The sequence below is a fragment of the Choloepus didactylus genome, chromosome 3, assembly GCF_015220235.1.
Source record: "Choloepus didactylus isolate mChoDid1 chromosome 3, mChoDid1.pri, whole genome shotgun sequence".
In the NCBI taxonomy this organism is placed as follows: domain Eukaryota; kingdom Metazoa; phylum Chordata; class Mammalia; order Pilosa; family Megalonychidae; genus Choloepus; species Choloepus didactylus.
The window spans coordinates 71330640-71349603 of record NC_051309.1 but is presented as its reverse complement, the minus strand read 5'-3'; the positions used below and the strand labels follow the sequence as shown (position 1 = coordinate 71349603).

The following is an 18964-nucleotide window of genomic DNA, read 5'->3' as shown; positions in this document are numbered from 1 at the left end:
AACAGCCATTCTGCAGCCCATGGATCAAGGAGTCATTTCGCCTTTCAGGTCTTATTATGTAAGAAATAGATTTTCATAAGGCTGTACCTGCCACAGATAGTGATTCCCGTGATGGAGCTGGGCAAAGTGAGTTGAAAACTTCTGGAAAGGTTTCACCATTCTAAATGCCATTAAGAACAAATGTGATTCACAGGAGGAGGTCAAAATAGCAGCATTAACAGGCTTTTGGAAGAAGTTGATTCCAGCCCTCATAGTTAACTTTGATGGGCTCAAGATAACCAGCGGAGGATATAACTGCAGATGTGGTGGAAATAACAAAAAAACTAGAATTAAAAATGGAGCCTGAAGGTGTAACTGCATTGCTACAATCTTATGAAAAAAACTTGAACAAACGGATGAGGAGTTGCTTCTTTCTTTTGGATGAGCAAAGAAAGTGGTTTCTTGAGATGGAATCTGCTCCTGGTGAAGATGCTGTGAACATTGTTGAAATGACCAACAGAGGATTTAGAATATTACATAAACTTCGTTAATAAAGCAGCGACAAGTTTTGAGAGGATTAACTCCAATTTTGAAAGAAGTTCTACTCTGGGTAAAATGCTGTCAAACAGTATTGCCTGCTACAGAGAAATCTTTCATGAAAGGAAGAGTTGATCCATAAGACAGACTTCATTGTTGTCTTATTTTAAGAAATTGCCATGGCCATCGAACCTTCAACAACCACTACCTTGATCAGCCAGTAGCCATCAGCATCGAGGCAGTACCCTCCACCAGCCAAAAGATTATGGCTTGCTGAAGGCTTGGATGCTGTTTAGCAATTTTTAGCAGTAAAGTGTTTTCTAATTAAAGTATACACATTGTTTTCTTTAGACATAATGCTATTGCATACTTGATAGACTACAGTATAGTGTAAACAATTCTTTTCTTATGCACTGGGAAACAAAAAATTCATGTGACTTGCTTTACTGCAATGTTTGCTTTATTGTGGTGGTCTGTAACCAAACCCACAATATCTCCCAAGATATGCCTGTAATTAATTGTTAGGAGTGTCTGGGATTCTTTCTAACATGATTTAATATTGACAGGTCAACATTTGCATATGCTATAGAGGGTATATTAAGTGTGTCATCTTAGGCAAAAGCTTTTTTAGTCTGTTATATTCCTAAAACCTTATTTGGAGAGGGAAAAACGTTTAATTAATTAACCTAAATTAATTAATTTGGTTAATTTTTAACCAAACTGTCTTGATATCATATAAGCTTATTTTTTTTTATTTCTTTAAAGAAGTAGAGAAATCATTATGATTGCTTTTTTACTCCTCTTTCTTTTTAGCCTAAATAATTTGCTTCGTTTGCACTTTCTGTAATCAAATTACATTAAAGCCCCAAAAAAGTCAAATATAATGGAATGATAATATGCTTTGACATATTAGTGTTTGGGCTTCTCTTTTTGCTTTTTTTATTTTTTGAAACCCACTTTATGTTGCCTTTCTCATCCTTTTTTAAGAAATATTCATTGAAAAATCATACTATGTGTCTTTCTGCTTATGGAATGATTTATTACACCACCTAAGTTATTCTTTCAGTCATATTAATACTTAGTCGACATTTTACCTTCTCTAATTGGTTTTTAGTTAATCTTTGAGGATATCACAGTGTTAGAATAACGTCTAAGGGATGGTATGTATTCTTGTTTGGAATATACACAATTATGAAAGAAAATGAAAATTTCATTGGATTTTATGTAGATTAAATTATCATCTTATTCATGCAGTGTGTAGAATTACATCTAATTAGAAATTTCCTATCCTGTGACCCGTCCCATCCATCCTCCTTGGAAATATAAAGCTCCTTTCTTCTTTCTTAACATGATAAGCTGGGCTATGCAATATTTATGTACTTTAAAGCATTGGGCAAGCTGTAAGTTACCAGTTTCTCTGCTTTCTATCTCAGTCTTCCATCCTTACATTTCTTTGAAGTTAGACTCATTCTTTTATGCAGTTTTTTAATAACATGACTTTAAAACTTAATGTTCAATGTTTTTTTCAAGTCACAAGCATCTTTGAATCTATGAAATATTTTAAAATTATATGTGTAATCCCTAAGCATTTTTCCTCACACGCAAAAAATTTTTTTCAGTGTTTATAATTTTTAAAAGTTGATCTCTGTTTCATGACAGTTTTTTAGACTTGCTTTTACTAAGGGAGGAGGAGAATGGCTTGCATGCAGTTTTGATTGGGGAATTTTAAAACATGGTCTTTTTAGTGTGGGATTACATAAACTTGTGTCTTTAACAAATTGCTCTTTTATTTTTAGTCTAATCCTGGCATTGTCACTTGTCTTGAAAATCATCCTCACAAACTTCAGTCAGGACAATTCCTAACATTTCGAGAAATTAATGGAATGACAGAGTTAAATGGGTCTACACACGAAATAACTGGTAAGTTGATGTATTTCATTAATTTATATATACTTATTGATTATCCAGTACATTTATAGTTCAGACACTATGCTCACAGTTGGGAACACAACATCAGCTTTGACAGACCTAAAATTGGCCTCAAAACTTTAAGTCCAAGTGAGAAAATGTTAACATTAAATGATGATATAAAGAGAATACCACACATTCTGGAAACTCCAAACTTAACAAGGAAATCTATCCAAGAAACCAAAAGGAATATATAAACAGGGCTGTTGGTGAGAATTGAGTTAGTGAGGGCCTCAAGACATTTAGGAAGAAACTTTGTTTTCTCTTATGGTAGATGAGTGAAGATTCCAGTGTGGTTATCTTTTTTGATTGTGATGCCATTCATTTAGGGAGTGCAAGAAAGGGAGTAGATTTTGTAGTGAGGTTAATAAGTACAGTAGGCTTGTTGAGTGAGGTGACAATGAGATATCCAAGTAGAAATATCTAGATGTTAGTTGGATATAGATTTTTGTTCAGTGGCCTTGGTAAAAGGGAGAAATCGATATGACTGCAGACAAGTTTGTAAGTTTGCAGGAAGAAACTTGAAGATGTCTGTCTTCTCAGTGGACTAAGGCAAGATTATTCACTCCAAGTGAAAAGAGAGGTGACAAGACCAGAAGTTCAAGAAGATTAGATATTTTAAAAAACAGTAAGATTATCAGACATCATTTAGGGCCTATTTGAAATAAAAGAAAATGGATTTGCAATAGTGTTAATCTGCATGGTTTGTGCTTTTTCCTTCAGCCATATTTAAGAGTTAAAGACTGTGCTAGACAACCTGTGACTCGATTATTATAGAATGGTTACACCCATTGAGATGAGGTTTTGTTTTATCTTTAAGGCATTTGAAAATATAATTATGCACTTAGTCCATTAACTAGTAAATAGAATTACTTTTTATTAATGACTGCAAAATAGATCCTTGGAGGAAAAGATCAATTCCTGCTATGAACTCTTTTTTAATGAACAACTTTTGAGTCCCTTTAAGTATCTTTGGTAACAAAAGAATTTGATTTTGTTTCCTGAAACACATCTAACTATCTAAAATACAGGTTGAAATAATTGATACTAGAGAATTTGTATCTGAGTTTTGTAAAAATTGAGCTACTCATTTAGGATTTTCATTGGTTATTTTGGAGTTCATCCTCTGGATGGGGGTGATTGATCAGAATTTTGAGGCTCACCTGTAAAAGGAAGAGCCACTGGATATCAAGGAATGATGATAAAGAAAACCCATATTTTATACGAAAAGGTTCATTGAGGGTAGAAGAAGAATACTCAAATAGAATAACTGTTTATGAAGATTTTTTTTCCTTAATGTTTCTTAATTGATATGTACTGCTTGCAGATAATTTTCTGTTATTTTTACTGTGCCAAAGTATGCACACACATGCACACACATATGTAAGATTTTTTTTCTCTTATGGCTTCTGAATTATTGACTCATAATTCAAAAAGCCTCCCTCAAACCAAGGTTTTAAAGGAATTGTTTTCCCTTGATTTTACCGGGAAACTTTTGGGCATCTTTTTTCACATTTAAAGTTTTGATCCATTTGAAATAGATACTTTTCTATATGGCTTTTTCCCCCAAAAGATTTATCGAATAATCTTTTCCTCATTGGTTTGAGGTGCCACTTTTTTGTTTGTTAACTTCCCTGTGTATTTGGGTCTGTTTCTTAATTCTCTAATCTGTTCCATTTGTCTGCCTGTCCATTTGTGAGTCATGTTAAGTCCTAACAATCTGTCTAGCTACTATTTTCAAATGTAAATAAATACTTTATCACTAATGTTCTGTTGGCTTTTTTTTTTTTTTTTTCCTTTTAGTGGTGTCACCATTTTCTTTTAGCATTGGTGATACTGTAGAACTGGAACCATATTTACATGGAGGCATAGCTGTCCAAATTAAGACTCCTAAAACATTTTGCTTTGTAAGTATTTTTTTTTCTTTAAAAAATATATTTTTACAAGAGAAGCATACCAGAATAGAAAAAAAGTAATAACATAAATGCTTCGTTAACCAAGTAAATAGTTAACTTAAAGAATAAACAGATTTTGCTTTTTAAATTTGTACCCACTTTGAAGAAAATGGGATCAATCTAGGAAATAAACTGATACCAACAAAAACACTTCCACTCTCTATAGCTAGGGTGCATGTGTACATAATTGAGATATATAAGAGTACCCCAAGATACTAGACCTCCCTGAATCATCAGAGTTGATATCCTCTTGCAATTTACTTCCTGAGACAAGGGATAAAATTTATGTATTTTAGAAAGATTTAGCTAGAGTTAAAACAATGTATTTTGCTTTGTTGTTCAGTTATTTAAATTTTAAAGTAAAAGGACTATTTCTAAATCACACTTGTCAATCCAGGGTTTTAAATTTTAATTTGATTTTTAAAATTTCAAAAACTATGTTAGAAGTGTAAAATAATTTTTATAAACTCATGGCATTAAAAGGAAACTGAATAGCTGAATAGAGAGAATATAGAAGGGTCTCCTGCTGCTTATATCCTTAGGCCACTTCTCAGTATAAGCCATTTGTCTGTGCACATCTCTCTTTTGTTCTTGCAAGTTCTCAAGGTTTTAACTTGATTGCCCTTCCATTTTCAGAACTATTAACAACTATTGTCCTCTACAAGGCTTTCTTCAAGCCAAAGTTAGAACAAAACAATAGGTTAAACAGTCAGATATACCCCTGCCACCATCTGCAGGTTTCTAATTGGATAGTTTATGTCTCAGATTTCAGTTTGGGTGGGGTTTTTGAGATGTTTTCGTTTTGGGTTTTTGTTTTGTTTTGTTTTGTTTTGTTTTGCCTTTATGTACTTTACTCCACACAGAGAATGGTAACTTCAGGTATTTATTCAAGGATTGTCAGACATGACAAGTCTTATTAACTTGATATCAGAAAACTATGATAGCTTTTATATTAAAACAATAGAGTTCCCAAGTGTACACGTATTTTCAGCAATTCTTCCCAAATTGTGGTACAGGTTGACTTATTGCATTTAGCATTTAAAGGAAAAGAAGGTGGTAATAAGACAAAGAGATATAGTAACTATTTTATATTTCTATTAAAGCATAGCAGTCCAGCCTTATTTATTTTCAGACCTTTGGAAAAGATCCATTGCTCTGACATACAACCAATATATTTTTTCAGGCTGAGTAATTACTTACTTGCTCTGAAATCATTGTTTTTTCTATTAGGAATCACTGGAGAAGCAGATAAAACATCCAAAATGCCTTATTGTGGATTTTAGCAAACCTGAGGTAAACAAGCACTTTGTTGAGTTGAGAAAGAGGCAGCAAGGTTGGGTACAGAGGTTGATTATAAGATTAAAATGGAGTAACAAAGTATATGTCTTTCTGTCAGGTATTCATAATAAAAGTTGAACTCACATATCTAAAGTTGACCCCTGAGTATTAAAAACAGGAATTTGTGTCATGAAAAATTTTAGAATTCTGGGGAAAAGTTTACTTTTGTACTGATAGATGAGCATTGATACTTAAAAGATTATTTCAATAATTTATAGAAAGATGACATTATTATAAGATTTCTGAAACATTTAGAGTTTTATATATTCCATGTTTCTTCAACAATAACAACATAAAACCCTGGAAGCATGTATTCAATTTTTTTTTAAATCACTGGATATAATTCTGTGGCAATAAATATATTTGTGATAAGGAAAACAATTAACAGTTTCCAAATTTTTAGTGTTGGTAAGGGATAAGGATTAGGTGATGTTATATAAATGTTTTGTTGTTCAGGCAGTATTACTTTAAGTTTCATGTGGTGTGACCTAGTAAAAACTAGTCAGGCCACTTGAGGTTGAAACTTGGATCTATTGCTTAAATATTTTTATGGTGTTGCAGTCAACTTCTTTTTTAACTAAAGAAGTTAACTATGTATTTTAGAAAGATTTAGCTAGAATTAAAACAATGTATTTTTCCTTTGTTATTCAATTATTTAAATTTTAAAGTAAAAGGAATATTTCTTTTCTTTATCATACTTGTCAATTCAGGGTTTTAAATTTTAATTTAATTTTTAAAATTTCAAAAACTTTGTTAGAAGTGTAAAATAATTTTTATAGACTCATGGCATTAAAAGGAAACTATCTTCTATTAACTAAAGAAAATAATAGTGTTAAGCTAATGTGTTTATTGTGATGATTTAATTATGTTCTTTAGAAATTTAGCACAGTGCCTAGCACATAATAAGCATTCAGTGTTGGCTAATTTTAAATATTCTAAATAGGCACCATTACAGATTCATGCAGCTATGCTTGCCTTGGACCGGTTTCAGGAGAACTACAGTCGCAAGCCAAATATTGGGTAATGCTCTTTTTTTAAAGATAACTTTTTTCCTTATTATAAAATCAGTATTTCAGAAATTATAGATTAAAAAAAAACAAATAAAAAGTAGCTAAATCTAACTTAAAGTTGGAACATAACTAGATAGACTACGACCTTATGAGGTTTTTTGTTGGAAATAGGAGGATCAGTTGACAAAAATGGAATCATACAAAATATGGATTTTCCCATGTAAAATCTTAATGCTTTTTTAAAAGCTGCAACTTAAAAAAACAAAATCTTAGAATTATTGCATTGTCAATCACTATTATTTTTCTCTTCTGTCTTATTAAATCAGAAGTTCTGTTGTAAAAGGTTTTTATCTCGTATGTTTAAAACTAAATCTTATTTATGTACTGTCCTTAGCCATTCTTAGCATTATTTTTGAAATAAACATTGAATTCATGACCCTGTTACTTTAAATCAGTGAAGCACTTTGTGCTACCTGTTAGCGAAATTCCACATTGTTTTGTAAGTTTCTTAAATTTTAATTTTGATTATCGCCTACTGTTTTTAACAATTGAGAAAATTGAAGTTGGAGTGCTTTGTATTGTATCCTAGGTGTCGACAAGATTCAGAAGAGCTATTGAAACTAGTGACATCTATAAGTGACACCTTGGAAGAGAAGGTGAATATTTCAAAGTCACAGCCATAAGGATATTTGTTTCTAAAACATCGTTTTATATATTATTATTCTTTATTCCTTAAATCCCAGATAAGCTATTTACTGCCTCTGTGACACTGGGCAAGTTACTTGGCTTCACTGGGCTTTAGTTTAAAAATCTATTAAATGGGATTAATGATAGTACATACCTAGAGTTATGAATATTAAATGATTTAACTTTGTAAAGCACTTAGAAATATTATGTGGCATATAGTAATTTAAATGTTTGCTGCTGCTGCTGTTATATTATTAGGATTATTATTTATCATTCTATTCTAATTCACTTGCTTTGTTAACCTACTAAAACTTAATATATAAAGTTGTCCGGTTTCTTGTAACTCAGCCCTTGCATATATATTCATATCCATTAATTACATTTTGGCTCTTAGATTTGGACTTGAACATATTAACTAGAAAATGGTTTTTTTCTCATGTTATGAAGCCAGTGCCTGCCAGCCAACAGTTTTGTTTTAGCAGCAGTCAGCATAGCAAGTGTTTGTGCAATTTTTTGAAATATTATTTTTTTTTTTGTTCTTATTTTATAAAAATCAGGAGGGAAATGAAAGTCCTGACAGTAGTGAGAAATTTTAATCTCATGCTTTACATAATTAAAACAAAGAAGAAAATAATAAATGTACCAAAAGCCAACTTTAAAGGTGAAATCACTGCTCTCCCCCCTACATGGGATCAGACACCCAGGGGAGTGAATCTCCCTGGCAACGTGCAATATGACTCCCAGGGAGGAATGTAGACCTGGCATCGTGGGACGGAGAACATCTTCTTGACCAAAAGGGGGATGTGAAAGGAAATGAAATAAGCTTCAGTAGCAGAGAGATTCCAAAAGGAGCTGAGAGGTCACTCTGGTGGGCACTCTTACGCACACTTTAGACAACCCTTTTTAGGTTCTAAAGAATTGGGGTAGCTGGTGGTGGATACCTGAAACTATCAAACTACAACCCAGAACCCATGAATCTTGAAGACAATTGTATAAAAATGTAGCTTATGAGGGGTGACAATGGGATTTGGAAAGCCATAAGGACCACACTCCACTTTGTCTAGTTTATGGATGGATGAGTAGAAAAATAGGCGAAGGAAACAAACAGACAGACAGACAAAGGTACCCAGTGTTCTTTTTTACTTCAATTGCTCTTTTTCACTTTAATTATTATTGTTATTTTTGTGTGTGTGCTAATGAAGGTGTCAGGGATTGATTTAGGTGATGAATGTACAACTATGTAATGGTACTGTGAACAATCGAATGTACGATTTGTTATGTATGACTGCGTGGTATGTGAATATATCTCAATAAAATGAAGATAAAAAAACAAAAAACAAAAAAAAAGATCACATGGTAAATATAAATACCAAAAAAAATTTAAAAAATGAAACAAAGAAGAAAATAATAAATGTACCAAAAGCAACAAATCACTACCCATAAATGAAAGACCTTTTATTGTGTATCTAGTGATTAGGGAAAAAAAATAATGTATAAAAAGCTAGAATTAATCAGATTAAGTCTGTGATTAAAAGGAAGATGTGATTAAAGATGTATCAGATTTATTGATAAATGATTTACATAGAATAAATTTCACCCTTTTTAGGTGTACAGTTAGGTATACAAAATTCTATACACAATTCAAGTGTACACCATTACATTCCCTAATTTTTTGGCATTCCCTAATGCCAAAAAATTCCCTCATGCCTCTTTGTAATCATCCCCATCCTCCCCAACCAAACCTTGGTAACCACACTATATTTTGTCTTTTCCGGAATGTCAAATAAGTGAAGTCAGCCATTTGACACTGGCTTCTTTCCCTGAGCATAATGAATTTGAGTTTCATCCATGTTGTTGGGCATTCACGCCTTTTTATTGCAAAGTAGAATTCCATTGTATACTATTCAAAGTATGGGTTAAGGTTTTTTGTCTTGGTTTTTTGTTTGTTTGTTTGTTTTTGGTATATGAATGTACAGCACTCCTAGCCCATTTGTCAAACAAACTACCCTTTGTTTATTGAATAGTCTTGACATTTTTGCCAACAGTTTATTGACCCTGTGTATTTAAGTCTATTTCTGAATTCTGTTAACTTCTTCTGATCAGTGTTTCTATCCTTTTGCCTAGTAACATATTGGCTTGTTTAGTATAGCTTTATCATAAGTGTTGAAATCGGGATTGGTCCCTAGTATATATATATATCTTGCAAAAACAGCTGACAATTATGGCATTCCTTAGTTCTTATGTTTTAAATTTTTTCTATACTTGAAAGGCTTGGCTAGATATAAAATTCTAGGCTCACTTTCTTCTCTCATGTCTTGCTTTGTATCTTGTTGTTGAAAGATAAGATGCCAGGCTAATTTTCTTACTCTTATAAGTAATCTTATCTTTTTATCTTGAGGTCCTATATATTTTTCCTTCATCTGTAAAGTCTCATAGTTTTGCCAGGTATTCTCAGGGTTGATCATTCAGGTGAATTTTCCCAGGTACACCATGAGGCTATTTCAGTATGTAGATTCAGATTTTCTTTTCTTTTCTTTTCTTTTCTTTTCTTTTCTTTTCTTTTCTTTTCTTTTCTTTTCTTTTTTTGGAAGTGTATCTCTCCAAATTCTTATAAAGGATGTAATTCTCTCAATCAGATTTTATCTGTGTTGTGGTAAGTTGGGTGGGAGATTTCCTTTAGCCAAATGAAATATTTTAATTATCATTTTCTTACATTAGCTTTTTATAGTAGATAGCTTTTTCTGCTCATTTTGTAGACAGGGCAAGGGTTTTGTGTGCTTTTTAGAGTCCTAGTTCTAGAATACACCCTTCTCTCAGGATACTGAAAAGGAGTTTCTTCAATGGATGATTTTTTGGGGGGGGCGGGGAGGAAAGTAAAATTTGTCTTGTGAATATCTGATTTCTGCCAAATCCTTATTGTCCCTCTCTTAACTTCCTTCTTTAACCTTCTTTATCGTTGGACATCTCTCCCTTTCTTTTTACATCATTCTCCCCAGAGGAGTTCTTTTTGCCATTGCCAGCAGTGAGGTCTACAGTTTCCATCCCTGTATTTGGTATTTTTGTACTGAGTGTAGAACTTCCGTTTTCTAAGGATGAATTTAACTGCTTTGTCATCCTTAGTCTTTTCACTCTCTTTTCTGTGACATCTTTTCATACCCTTTCTGCTCTGTGTAGGCTTGTGGTAATGTGAAGTGCAGAGATAGCTCTGTTGCAATTTGGTGTTTCTTTCTCTACTTACACTTAATTTGAAGTTGATCATATTCTGTTTCCTAGTAATGCTGAAGACCTGTCGTTGGATTATTTCTCTTCTTGTGGTGGATATGTATGTTTTTTCTGGAGGTTCTGTGGGAAAATTCAGAGTTAGTCATCTGTTGTTATCCTAGAGCAACAAAAATTCCCCAGATTTGTGTGTTTACTGAAAGATAATACAATCTTGGGAGATAGTGTAACCTAATGTTACGAATAAAGCTGTGGAGTGGAGCTTGTTGGGTTCAGCACTTACTAGCTGTAAAATCTTGAGTAAGTTACCTAATCTTTCCAAGTTTCAGTGTTTTCATTTGTAGAATAGGAACTATATTTCCTAGGATTGTTTTGAAGATTATATGAGGACTTATATATAAAACTTGTCACAGTAAGTGCTCAATCAAATTAACTGCTTCTGTTTTCATTTTAGTCATGTTTTTAATATTATCACCACAAGAGTCTCAGCCTTCATAAATAGCACAGTTTAAATCTAAGTAATAGTTAGTCCACTTGAGTTAAGATTAGTGCTAAATAGAAAGAAAGATAAATAGTTGAAAAATAATGAGATGTAGAAAGTTGAAATGAAGTGGGTACAATATTTAGCCCTTTTTTTGCACCACACATCTCTTTGAGAATCTAATAGAAGCCTTCTTCTCTCCTAACTACACAAGTACTATTATTTTACATATGATTTCAGCAGATTAATTGACCACTTGGCAAAGTTTAAAGTTAAGATTAAAGTTGCTGATAGTGAAAGAATAGGAAAAGAGAAGCCAGTGCTCATGAAGTTGTCTTTGTCACAAACAAAAAAAGTGCTAAAACAATAACTCCAAAATCCAATTCTCTGATATTTTCTTTAAAATACTAAAAAAGTTTCGGAAACATCAGTGCCCTTTTCAAAGTTTGATAAATGACAAAAAGAGCCAATGATGATTGCATGTTAGATTAAATTAGTATGCAGTAGTACCATACTATCTTTTTTTCTAAACTACCTTTTAACTAACTTTTTAACAAAGTATAGCCTCTTATTCATCGCAATTTCTCTTTCTCTTTTCCACTTCCAGCACAATCTAACGGCTCCATTTTTTTATGGATCCTTTTGTTTTTATTTTCATTTTATCACGGTCCATCGTTTTTCCGTATTTTTTCATTAAGAACACATTTTTTTTTTCATTTTTATTAACTGTAAATATTGATTTCATGGAACTGTTACTTAATAAAAATTATGAATGATAGATACTCCTGCTAATTCTAAATAATGCACTAGTGCAACATATAGAGTCAAAAAGCAAAACTGGGCAGGTTCTGGTAAAGGAAGATTCTGCCTAAAGTAATGTGTAAATGTGGCATGTTTTTAGGACTTAAAAAAAAAGTTATTTAGCAGAGAAATTGAGTAGCTTATTTAGAAGTTAAGCTGTGATAATTCTCACATTGTCATTGAAGTTTTAAGTGTACTATTTGAATACTATTCATATTATTCTCCTTCATGGTTTGTGTTTCAGCCTGAAGTAAATGCTGACATAGTGAATTGGCTGTCCTGGACTGCTAAAGGCTTTTTACCCCCACTTGCAGCAGCAGTAGGAGGTATTGCCAGCCAAGAAGTATTGAAAGCTGTGACGGGAAAGTTTTCTCCTTTGTGCCAGTGGGTGAGTTGTATTTTAATAGTTTTTTATATTTACTGTGGAATACAATAAAATGAATGCATGTTATGTACTATAATGTATTACTAATTAATATACCTATATTACAGAAGCAGTCTTAAAATATTTTTTTGTGCGTAAGAGAGATGGAAGTAGTGTGCCATCAAAACTTAATTCTGTAAATTGAAATTAATAAAGTCGTATGTTGGAGCTATTGAAATATTACCCAGAGTTGCATTTTAGATTGTATTTCCCTCACCTGTGAGTGTGAGGGAGTGAATTTCCAATCCTTGTATGTTTTAGTTGGTATCCAATACTATTCTTAGCTTTCCAGGGCTCCTTAACTGGTTCCATGGAATCTTTTAACATGATGAATCTTCAGGTTCCCTTCTTAGTTAAAACTTCCAAAAGCAGAGTACATAGAAATGATAAAGGTTTGAGAACTATGTAGAGTAAAGCATCACAAGACATGAAAAAAACTTTGATTTTTGTTACCGGAGGAAAGATTGCAGAGGTTATCAAAGGACGCTCTTCAAGCATTTTCTTTTTACAAACAGTTTAAACATTTTGAATATAACATTTTTTTTAATACTAGTTTAAGAGGTACCCACATAGTGCTGTTTTGCTTTTGTTTTATTTTAACACAGAGTACATGTTCAGTAAAAAGTCTGATTTAGATACATCTGTTAACATAATTAGAAATGTTAATTATTTGTATTATTAATATAGATTCTATGTTGCTATAATTTAAATAAATAACCATGTGATCATGTCACATTTAGTCAGATAAGTTACTTAGATGAAAATGAGAGTGAGATGCAGTACTTTTTTATATTAACTTAATTGTTTGGTGTTTTTAAAAAAGGCTGATACTGTGGCTGGCTCCTAGATAATTTTCTCTGTAATATGTTTAATTATAGATTACATTAATATAGCCAGGCTGGAAAATAAATATAGACTAGATGCTTCTCAAAAAGTAATCAAATTATTTATTCAAATTGAAATTTACTGAACTTGAATGGTGTTTCTAGAATTTTTATGCAATTATGAAAAAATAGATTTGGAGGTGAAATTTCCTTGTGTTTAAGATTAGAATATATCGTCTGTAGGATGGTTAAGTGACATGAATCAAGTTATATCTTTTTTAAACTGTTCCTTCAGGTTTTACCATCATTTTAATTTAAGAATATAGGAATGTATATTGATAAAAATTATATTTGTCACCTATTATTTTTGCTCTGGAATGGCATTTTTACAATTTTTTCCTTGATTATGTAATAACTTATAAACTAGTAGTACTACAGAAGAGAACATTTTTCTAGTGATTTATATTTTATACATAGTAAATTGTTTTTATCTTCTACTTTAAGTTATATATTGAAGCAGCAGATACTGTTGAAGCACTAGACAAAAGTGAATATGAAGAATTTCTTCCACGGTAATACTGAAATTTCTGTTGGCTTTTTCTTAGTTGTATGTTTTTTTTTTAAGAGGCAACTAGATTAAAAGAATTTTTGTCTGAACATGCTTTTGTTTTAGATGTCTTTTCTCCTAACTGCAGTCTTTTCTTCTCTACATTTAGGGGGTTAAGTGTCATAATAATGCCATGCCTTTTAGCCATTTTGTAAATAATATTGAATATAAAGTTTTAAATTGAAGATCATGAAAATGGTTCAGTATTCAAAATACCATATTTATATTAGGTAGAAAAATATTGCTATCTTCAACTTTGTGTGAGTCATCATTCAACATTTTTTGGTTATAAATCTCTGAGAATCTGATAAAAGACTCATTCTCCCCATATTGTGTTTAAGATTAGAATATATCATTCATAGGATGGTTAAGTGACATAAATCGAGTTATATCTTTTTTAAACTGTTCCTTCAAGTTTTACCATCATTTTAATGTAAGAATATAGGAATGTATATTGATAAAAATTATATTTGTCACCTATTATTTTTGCTCTGGAATGGCATTTTTACAATGGCACTGTACATATAACCCAGTCTTCTGCCTTCAGTTTAAGTGGGTTAATAATTCCAAAGCCCATCTGTAGACTCCCTTAAGAATCTATTAATAATCTTAGCCTTAAAGAATTTTTTTTTTCTAGATAAACTAAAGTCACCTTCACTTAAGTCATTTGGATTTAAAATATGTCAACTGGAAAAAGGAAAAACCAGTTTCTTCATGGGGTCTTTTCTCTTTCAAATAAGGTAGTTTATCTGTTAGGTTAGTGGAAATTCTTAATGAGTGTTCTGTTTTAAAGTATACCAAAAAATTGATAAAATGATAATGAAACTATTTTAATAATATTGTATGCCCATCTCTCTTCTTGGTATATGTTGCTTTCCTCAGAGGAGATAGGTATGATGCCTTACGAGCCTCCATTGGAGACACTTTATGTCAGAAGTTACAAAATTTGAATATCTTCTTAGTAAGTATGAATAACGATGGGAATTAGTACATCCAAACTGGTATTGTGTGTTACCAAGTTAATTTATTAAAACAGATTTGAGTCTGAGTACAGTTCTTAATACAGTAGCCACTCAGCAGATGTTTAGAGCAGGGGTCAGCAAACCAGCCCACAGGCCATGTCCATCCTACTGTCTACATTGTAAATAAAGTTTTATGGAACACAGCCAAGTCTGTTCATCTTTGTTTTGTATTGTCTACAGCTGCTTCAGTGCTACAGTAGTAGAATTGAGTAGTTGTAATAGATCATACGGCCTGCAAAGCTGAAAATATTTATTGTCTGGCCCTTTAAAGAAAAAAAATTACCCGCAATGCAATCTTCTATTGTGGGGTTTTACTTAAAACTGATAATAAGGAAATTTTAGAGTAATTTTGTCCCTCAAATGAGTTTTGAAAAATGACTAAAAACAAGGACTCTTTAACTAAGACACTTAAAGTGGCATCAAAAACCTGTTTATGTTAAATATTTTAAAGTTAAAAAATGAGTTACAAATGTTCAAGTTATTTTAAAGAGTATGTATTGAAAAAAGATGAAACTGCTATTTAATAATTAGAAGTTCCTAGTTCTATTTCATCTGATATATTTTACTTTTCCTCTCCATAGGTAGGATGTGGAGCAATCGGCTGTGAAATGTTAAAAAATTTTGCTTTACTTGGCGTTGGCACAGGCATAAAGAAGGGAATGGTAAGATATAAATCCTTAAGAGTTAAAAGTTTATATTTCTGTTGCTGCCTGTTTTGAGCTGTACTTTACTGCATAGATCTGCAGTATTGATTTTTGAGGGTAGAGCATTAAACTAGAAATTGGAAGATTCTGATTCTACTCTGACCCACTACTCAAAAGTTACATGGTTTGTGTAAATTACTTTATTTCTCTGCTACTCAGGTTTCTTTTCTAAAATTGTGAAACTGATTTCTGCACTCCCTACCTCATAACATTATTGTGAAGATAAGCTGTGAAGAGGCTTTGCAAACTTAAAGGACATTATTAGTATTGTTGTTATTTGTGTTGAATACTACTTATTTTTCAAGTTGCAGACTACTAAGAAATAGTTTAAATTGGTGATTATCAAAAGAAGTTGAAATGATACAAACTTTGGTGTACGTTTTAAATTCTTTAGACTATTTATAAAAATGTAAGTTAATGGGAAGCTGTGTTACATATTTAAATAGAAATACTTTTCACTGGTGCTGTTTTACCTTTAAGATGTTAGCTAACTTCCCAGAGTAATGATTTCATAGCTTTATCATGGTGACTAACAGAGTGACTGATTTAATGACTAAAATTCGTATAATATTTCACATTTTATAGTTTATTAAACTTTGGCTTATTGTCCCACTTTGAAAGGGCATTCATTACTAGCATACTTTTAGGCAGATGCCGTGATGGTTTGAAGCTCTATGTACCCCCAGAAAGACCTGTTCTTAATGTTAATCCATTCCTGTGGGTGTGGACCCATTTTAAGTAGGACCTTTTGAGGAGGCTACTTCACTTAAGGTGTGACTGACCTCATTCAAGATGGGTTTTAATCCTCTTACTGGAGTCCTTTATAAGCGGAATGAATACAGAGAGAGAAACAGAAAGCCATGGGTGCAAAAGGCTGAAGGCAGTGAAACCCAGAAGAGAAGGGAGAGACCAGCAGATGCTGCCATGTGCCTTGCCAGGTGAAAAGAGGAGCCAAGGATCGCAAGCAGCCAGTCTTCAGGAAGAAAGTGTCATCTGGATGATGCCTTGATTTGGACATTTTCCTGGACTCTAACCGTAAGCAAATAAATTCCCATTGTTCAGTCCAAATCATTTCATAGTATTTGCTTTAAGCAGCCTAGGAAACTAAAACAGATGATCTATAATTAGATTTTCCCTAGTCATTATTTTCTAAATTGTTTTCCTCAGACTGCTACTACTTTTTATAGTTTTAAAAGATAGTCCTAAAAAACAAAATCCTTGGCTACATATGTTTGGTAATCACCAGAATACTTAACATCAGAGGCAATTCACAATACTTACCGGCATATAAAGATTAGGAAAAGAAATTTAGTGAAGAAACATACTGACTTCAGAAAACAAAATGAGATAAATTTATGTGAACAAGCCTTCATCTTACTGCAGACACACAGACATGCATTCTAAATTGTAAGAAAATTAAAGTATTTATGTACATAGCCAAGCTAAAAGTAGGAAATAAAAATCCCAGGTGCCAGGAACCAAGAGAGAAATTAAATCCTGAGTTGAAAGTCATGGTGACTCATAAGTGTTTCTATCTTGAATATCTGCCCCAAATCTTAAGTGGCAAGGGGAGTGAGTCTGGAGAAATTGAAACTCAGTGCATGCCACAGTGGTATATGTGGTCCAAAATTGTACCGCATAAAAACCCTAAATAGAGAAATGAATAATAACAGATTCAAGACCCTTGAAACCTCCAGGGCCCTGACTTAAGCAGAACTGCATTGTGATAATTACACACCCAGAGCTCATGGGACTATGCAGAAAAATCAACATTCTTTCAAATCAACTCACACTAAAAAAATTACAGTCCACTAGAGGGAACCACCAATAAGAAGAATCAGCAGAGACACAGAAGAATTAGCCGTCTAAGTACCACAGATAATACAAACATCTGCAGATAATTTAAAAAAAAACTTTAATATAAAGTTTAAAATGATTATAGACATAGAGGGTGGAAACGTGAAAAAAACACAAAGCGCTGAAGATTTTTAGAAGAAGCCAAGTAAGAGTTTCTATAACATCATTGAACTTACCTCAGATATAGCTGAGGTAAGAATTGATGAATAGAAAATATTAAGTACCCAGAATGTAGCACAGAAAGATAACTTTTTATAATGAAAGAGGACACATTTTAGACGGTCCTACATGAGTCTAATAGAATTTCCAGAAAGGGAGAATAAAGATAACAAAGAAGATGCAGTATAATCCAGGATAACGACAAAAGTACTCAGAGTTGAAGACAAGTGTGATCAGATCAAAAAGATAAGCCAGTCCAAAGCAAATCAAAGACAAAGATAAAAAAGAGACATTATTTAGTAGACTTCTCGTTAGCAATGAATGCCAGGAGACAGTGGAAACATATCATGGTGCAAGGGAAAATTCCTGTCAACCTAGAATTCTATACTCAGCTAAATTATCTTTCAAGAAAGATGGCAAAGTTAAAAATATCATCTGACAAGTAAAACAGTGCAAGATTGCTGCTTAATGGTTCTGAAAGAGTTGTTTTAGTTTCCTAGCTGCTAAAACAAATACCATACAGCAGGAATTTATTGGCTCTTGGTTTCAGAGGCTAGAAAGCTTGCTTCCTCCAAGAATCAGTTTCTTCTGTCTGGTGGGCAATATTCCTTGGCTTTTTCTGTCACTTGGCTATGCGCACTGGTGGGGTCTTCTCCTTTTTGTTTTGGGTTCTGTTGACTTCCAACTTGTGGCTGCTCCTCATGGCTTATCTCTCTGTGGCCTTTGCTGTAAGGTCTCCAGTAATAGGATTAAGGCCCATCTTGATTCATTTGGGCCATACCTTAACTGAAAGTAACTCATCAAAAGGTCCTGTTATAATGGATTCACACCCACAGAAGTGAATTAAGATTAAGAAGATATTTTTCTGGGATACATGCCTCCAAGCCACCAAAACACTATTAAATAATGTAGGCAGTGTATGAAGCAAGGGTAACCAGAGACATTCACCAATATTCTTTGATTCATTTGAAAACCCTGTAATAAAAATAATGACTTTGCAAGTGGAGTGGTGAAAAATAGGTGTTACTGAAGTGTTATTCTTCAATATCATGGAAAGTGGAAGGGAGAGTTCCATGTCAGATTGTTTAAGAGGAGGATAGAGATTTTAATTAATTTAGACATTAAGTCGTATGTGCATGTTAAAAAAAATTGAGTATAATTACTAAAAATAAAAGTGGACATTTCCCTTTCAACCCAGTTTGAAGTGGAACAGGGATCAAGAAATCCTAATCAGTCCAGTAGAAGGCAGAAATGGGAATAAAAAAGGGTAAAAGTAGAAGAAAAGCTTTATATCAGTAATTATAATTATGAATTTATTAAAATTTTGTTAAAAGACATTTTCTGTTTGGCATTTTTGTGGGGGGGGGGAGCGTGCTGTTTTCTAGAAGAGAC

General features: G+C 32.6%; 1 protein-coding gene across 2 annotated transcripts in view; it reads left to right on the top strand.

Moving 5' to 3' along the window:
* The window catches only part of UBA6 (ubiquitin like modifier activating enzyme 6), a 91940-nt gene that overhangs the window by 35931 nt on the left and 37045 nt on the right, over nucleotides 1–18964 (top strand). For both annotated transcript variants that reach the window (XM_037829903.1, XM_037829902.1), the window contains exons 9-17: nucleotides 2313–2436; nucleotides 4288–4391; nucleotides 5670–5732; nucleotides 6721–6797; nucleotides 7377–7443; nucleotides 12220–12363; nucleotides 13728–13795; nucleotides 14713–14791; nucleotides 15434–15514. In XM_037829903.1, the coding sequence (XP_037685831.1) occupies nucleotides 2313–2436; nucleotides 4288–4391; nucleotides 5670–5732; nucleotides 6721–6797; nucleotides 7377–7443; nucleotides 12220–12363; nucleotides 13728–13795; nucleotides 14713–14791; nucleotides 15434–15514 (807 nt within the window). The remainder of the gene's footprint in view (nucleotides 1–2312; nucleotides 2437–4287; nucleotides 4392–5669; nucleotides 5733–6720; nucleotides 6798–7376; nucleotides 7444–12219; nucleotides 12364–13727; nucleotides 13796–14712; nucleotides 14792–15433; nucleotides 15515–18964) is intronic.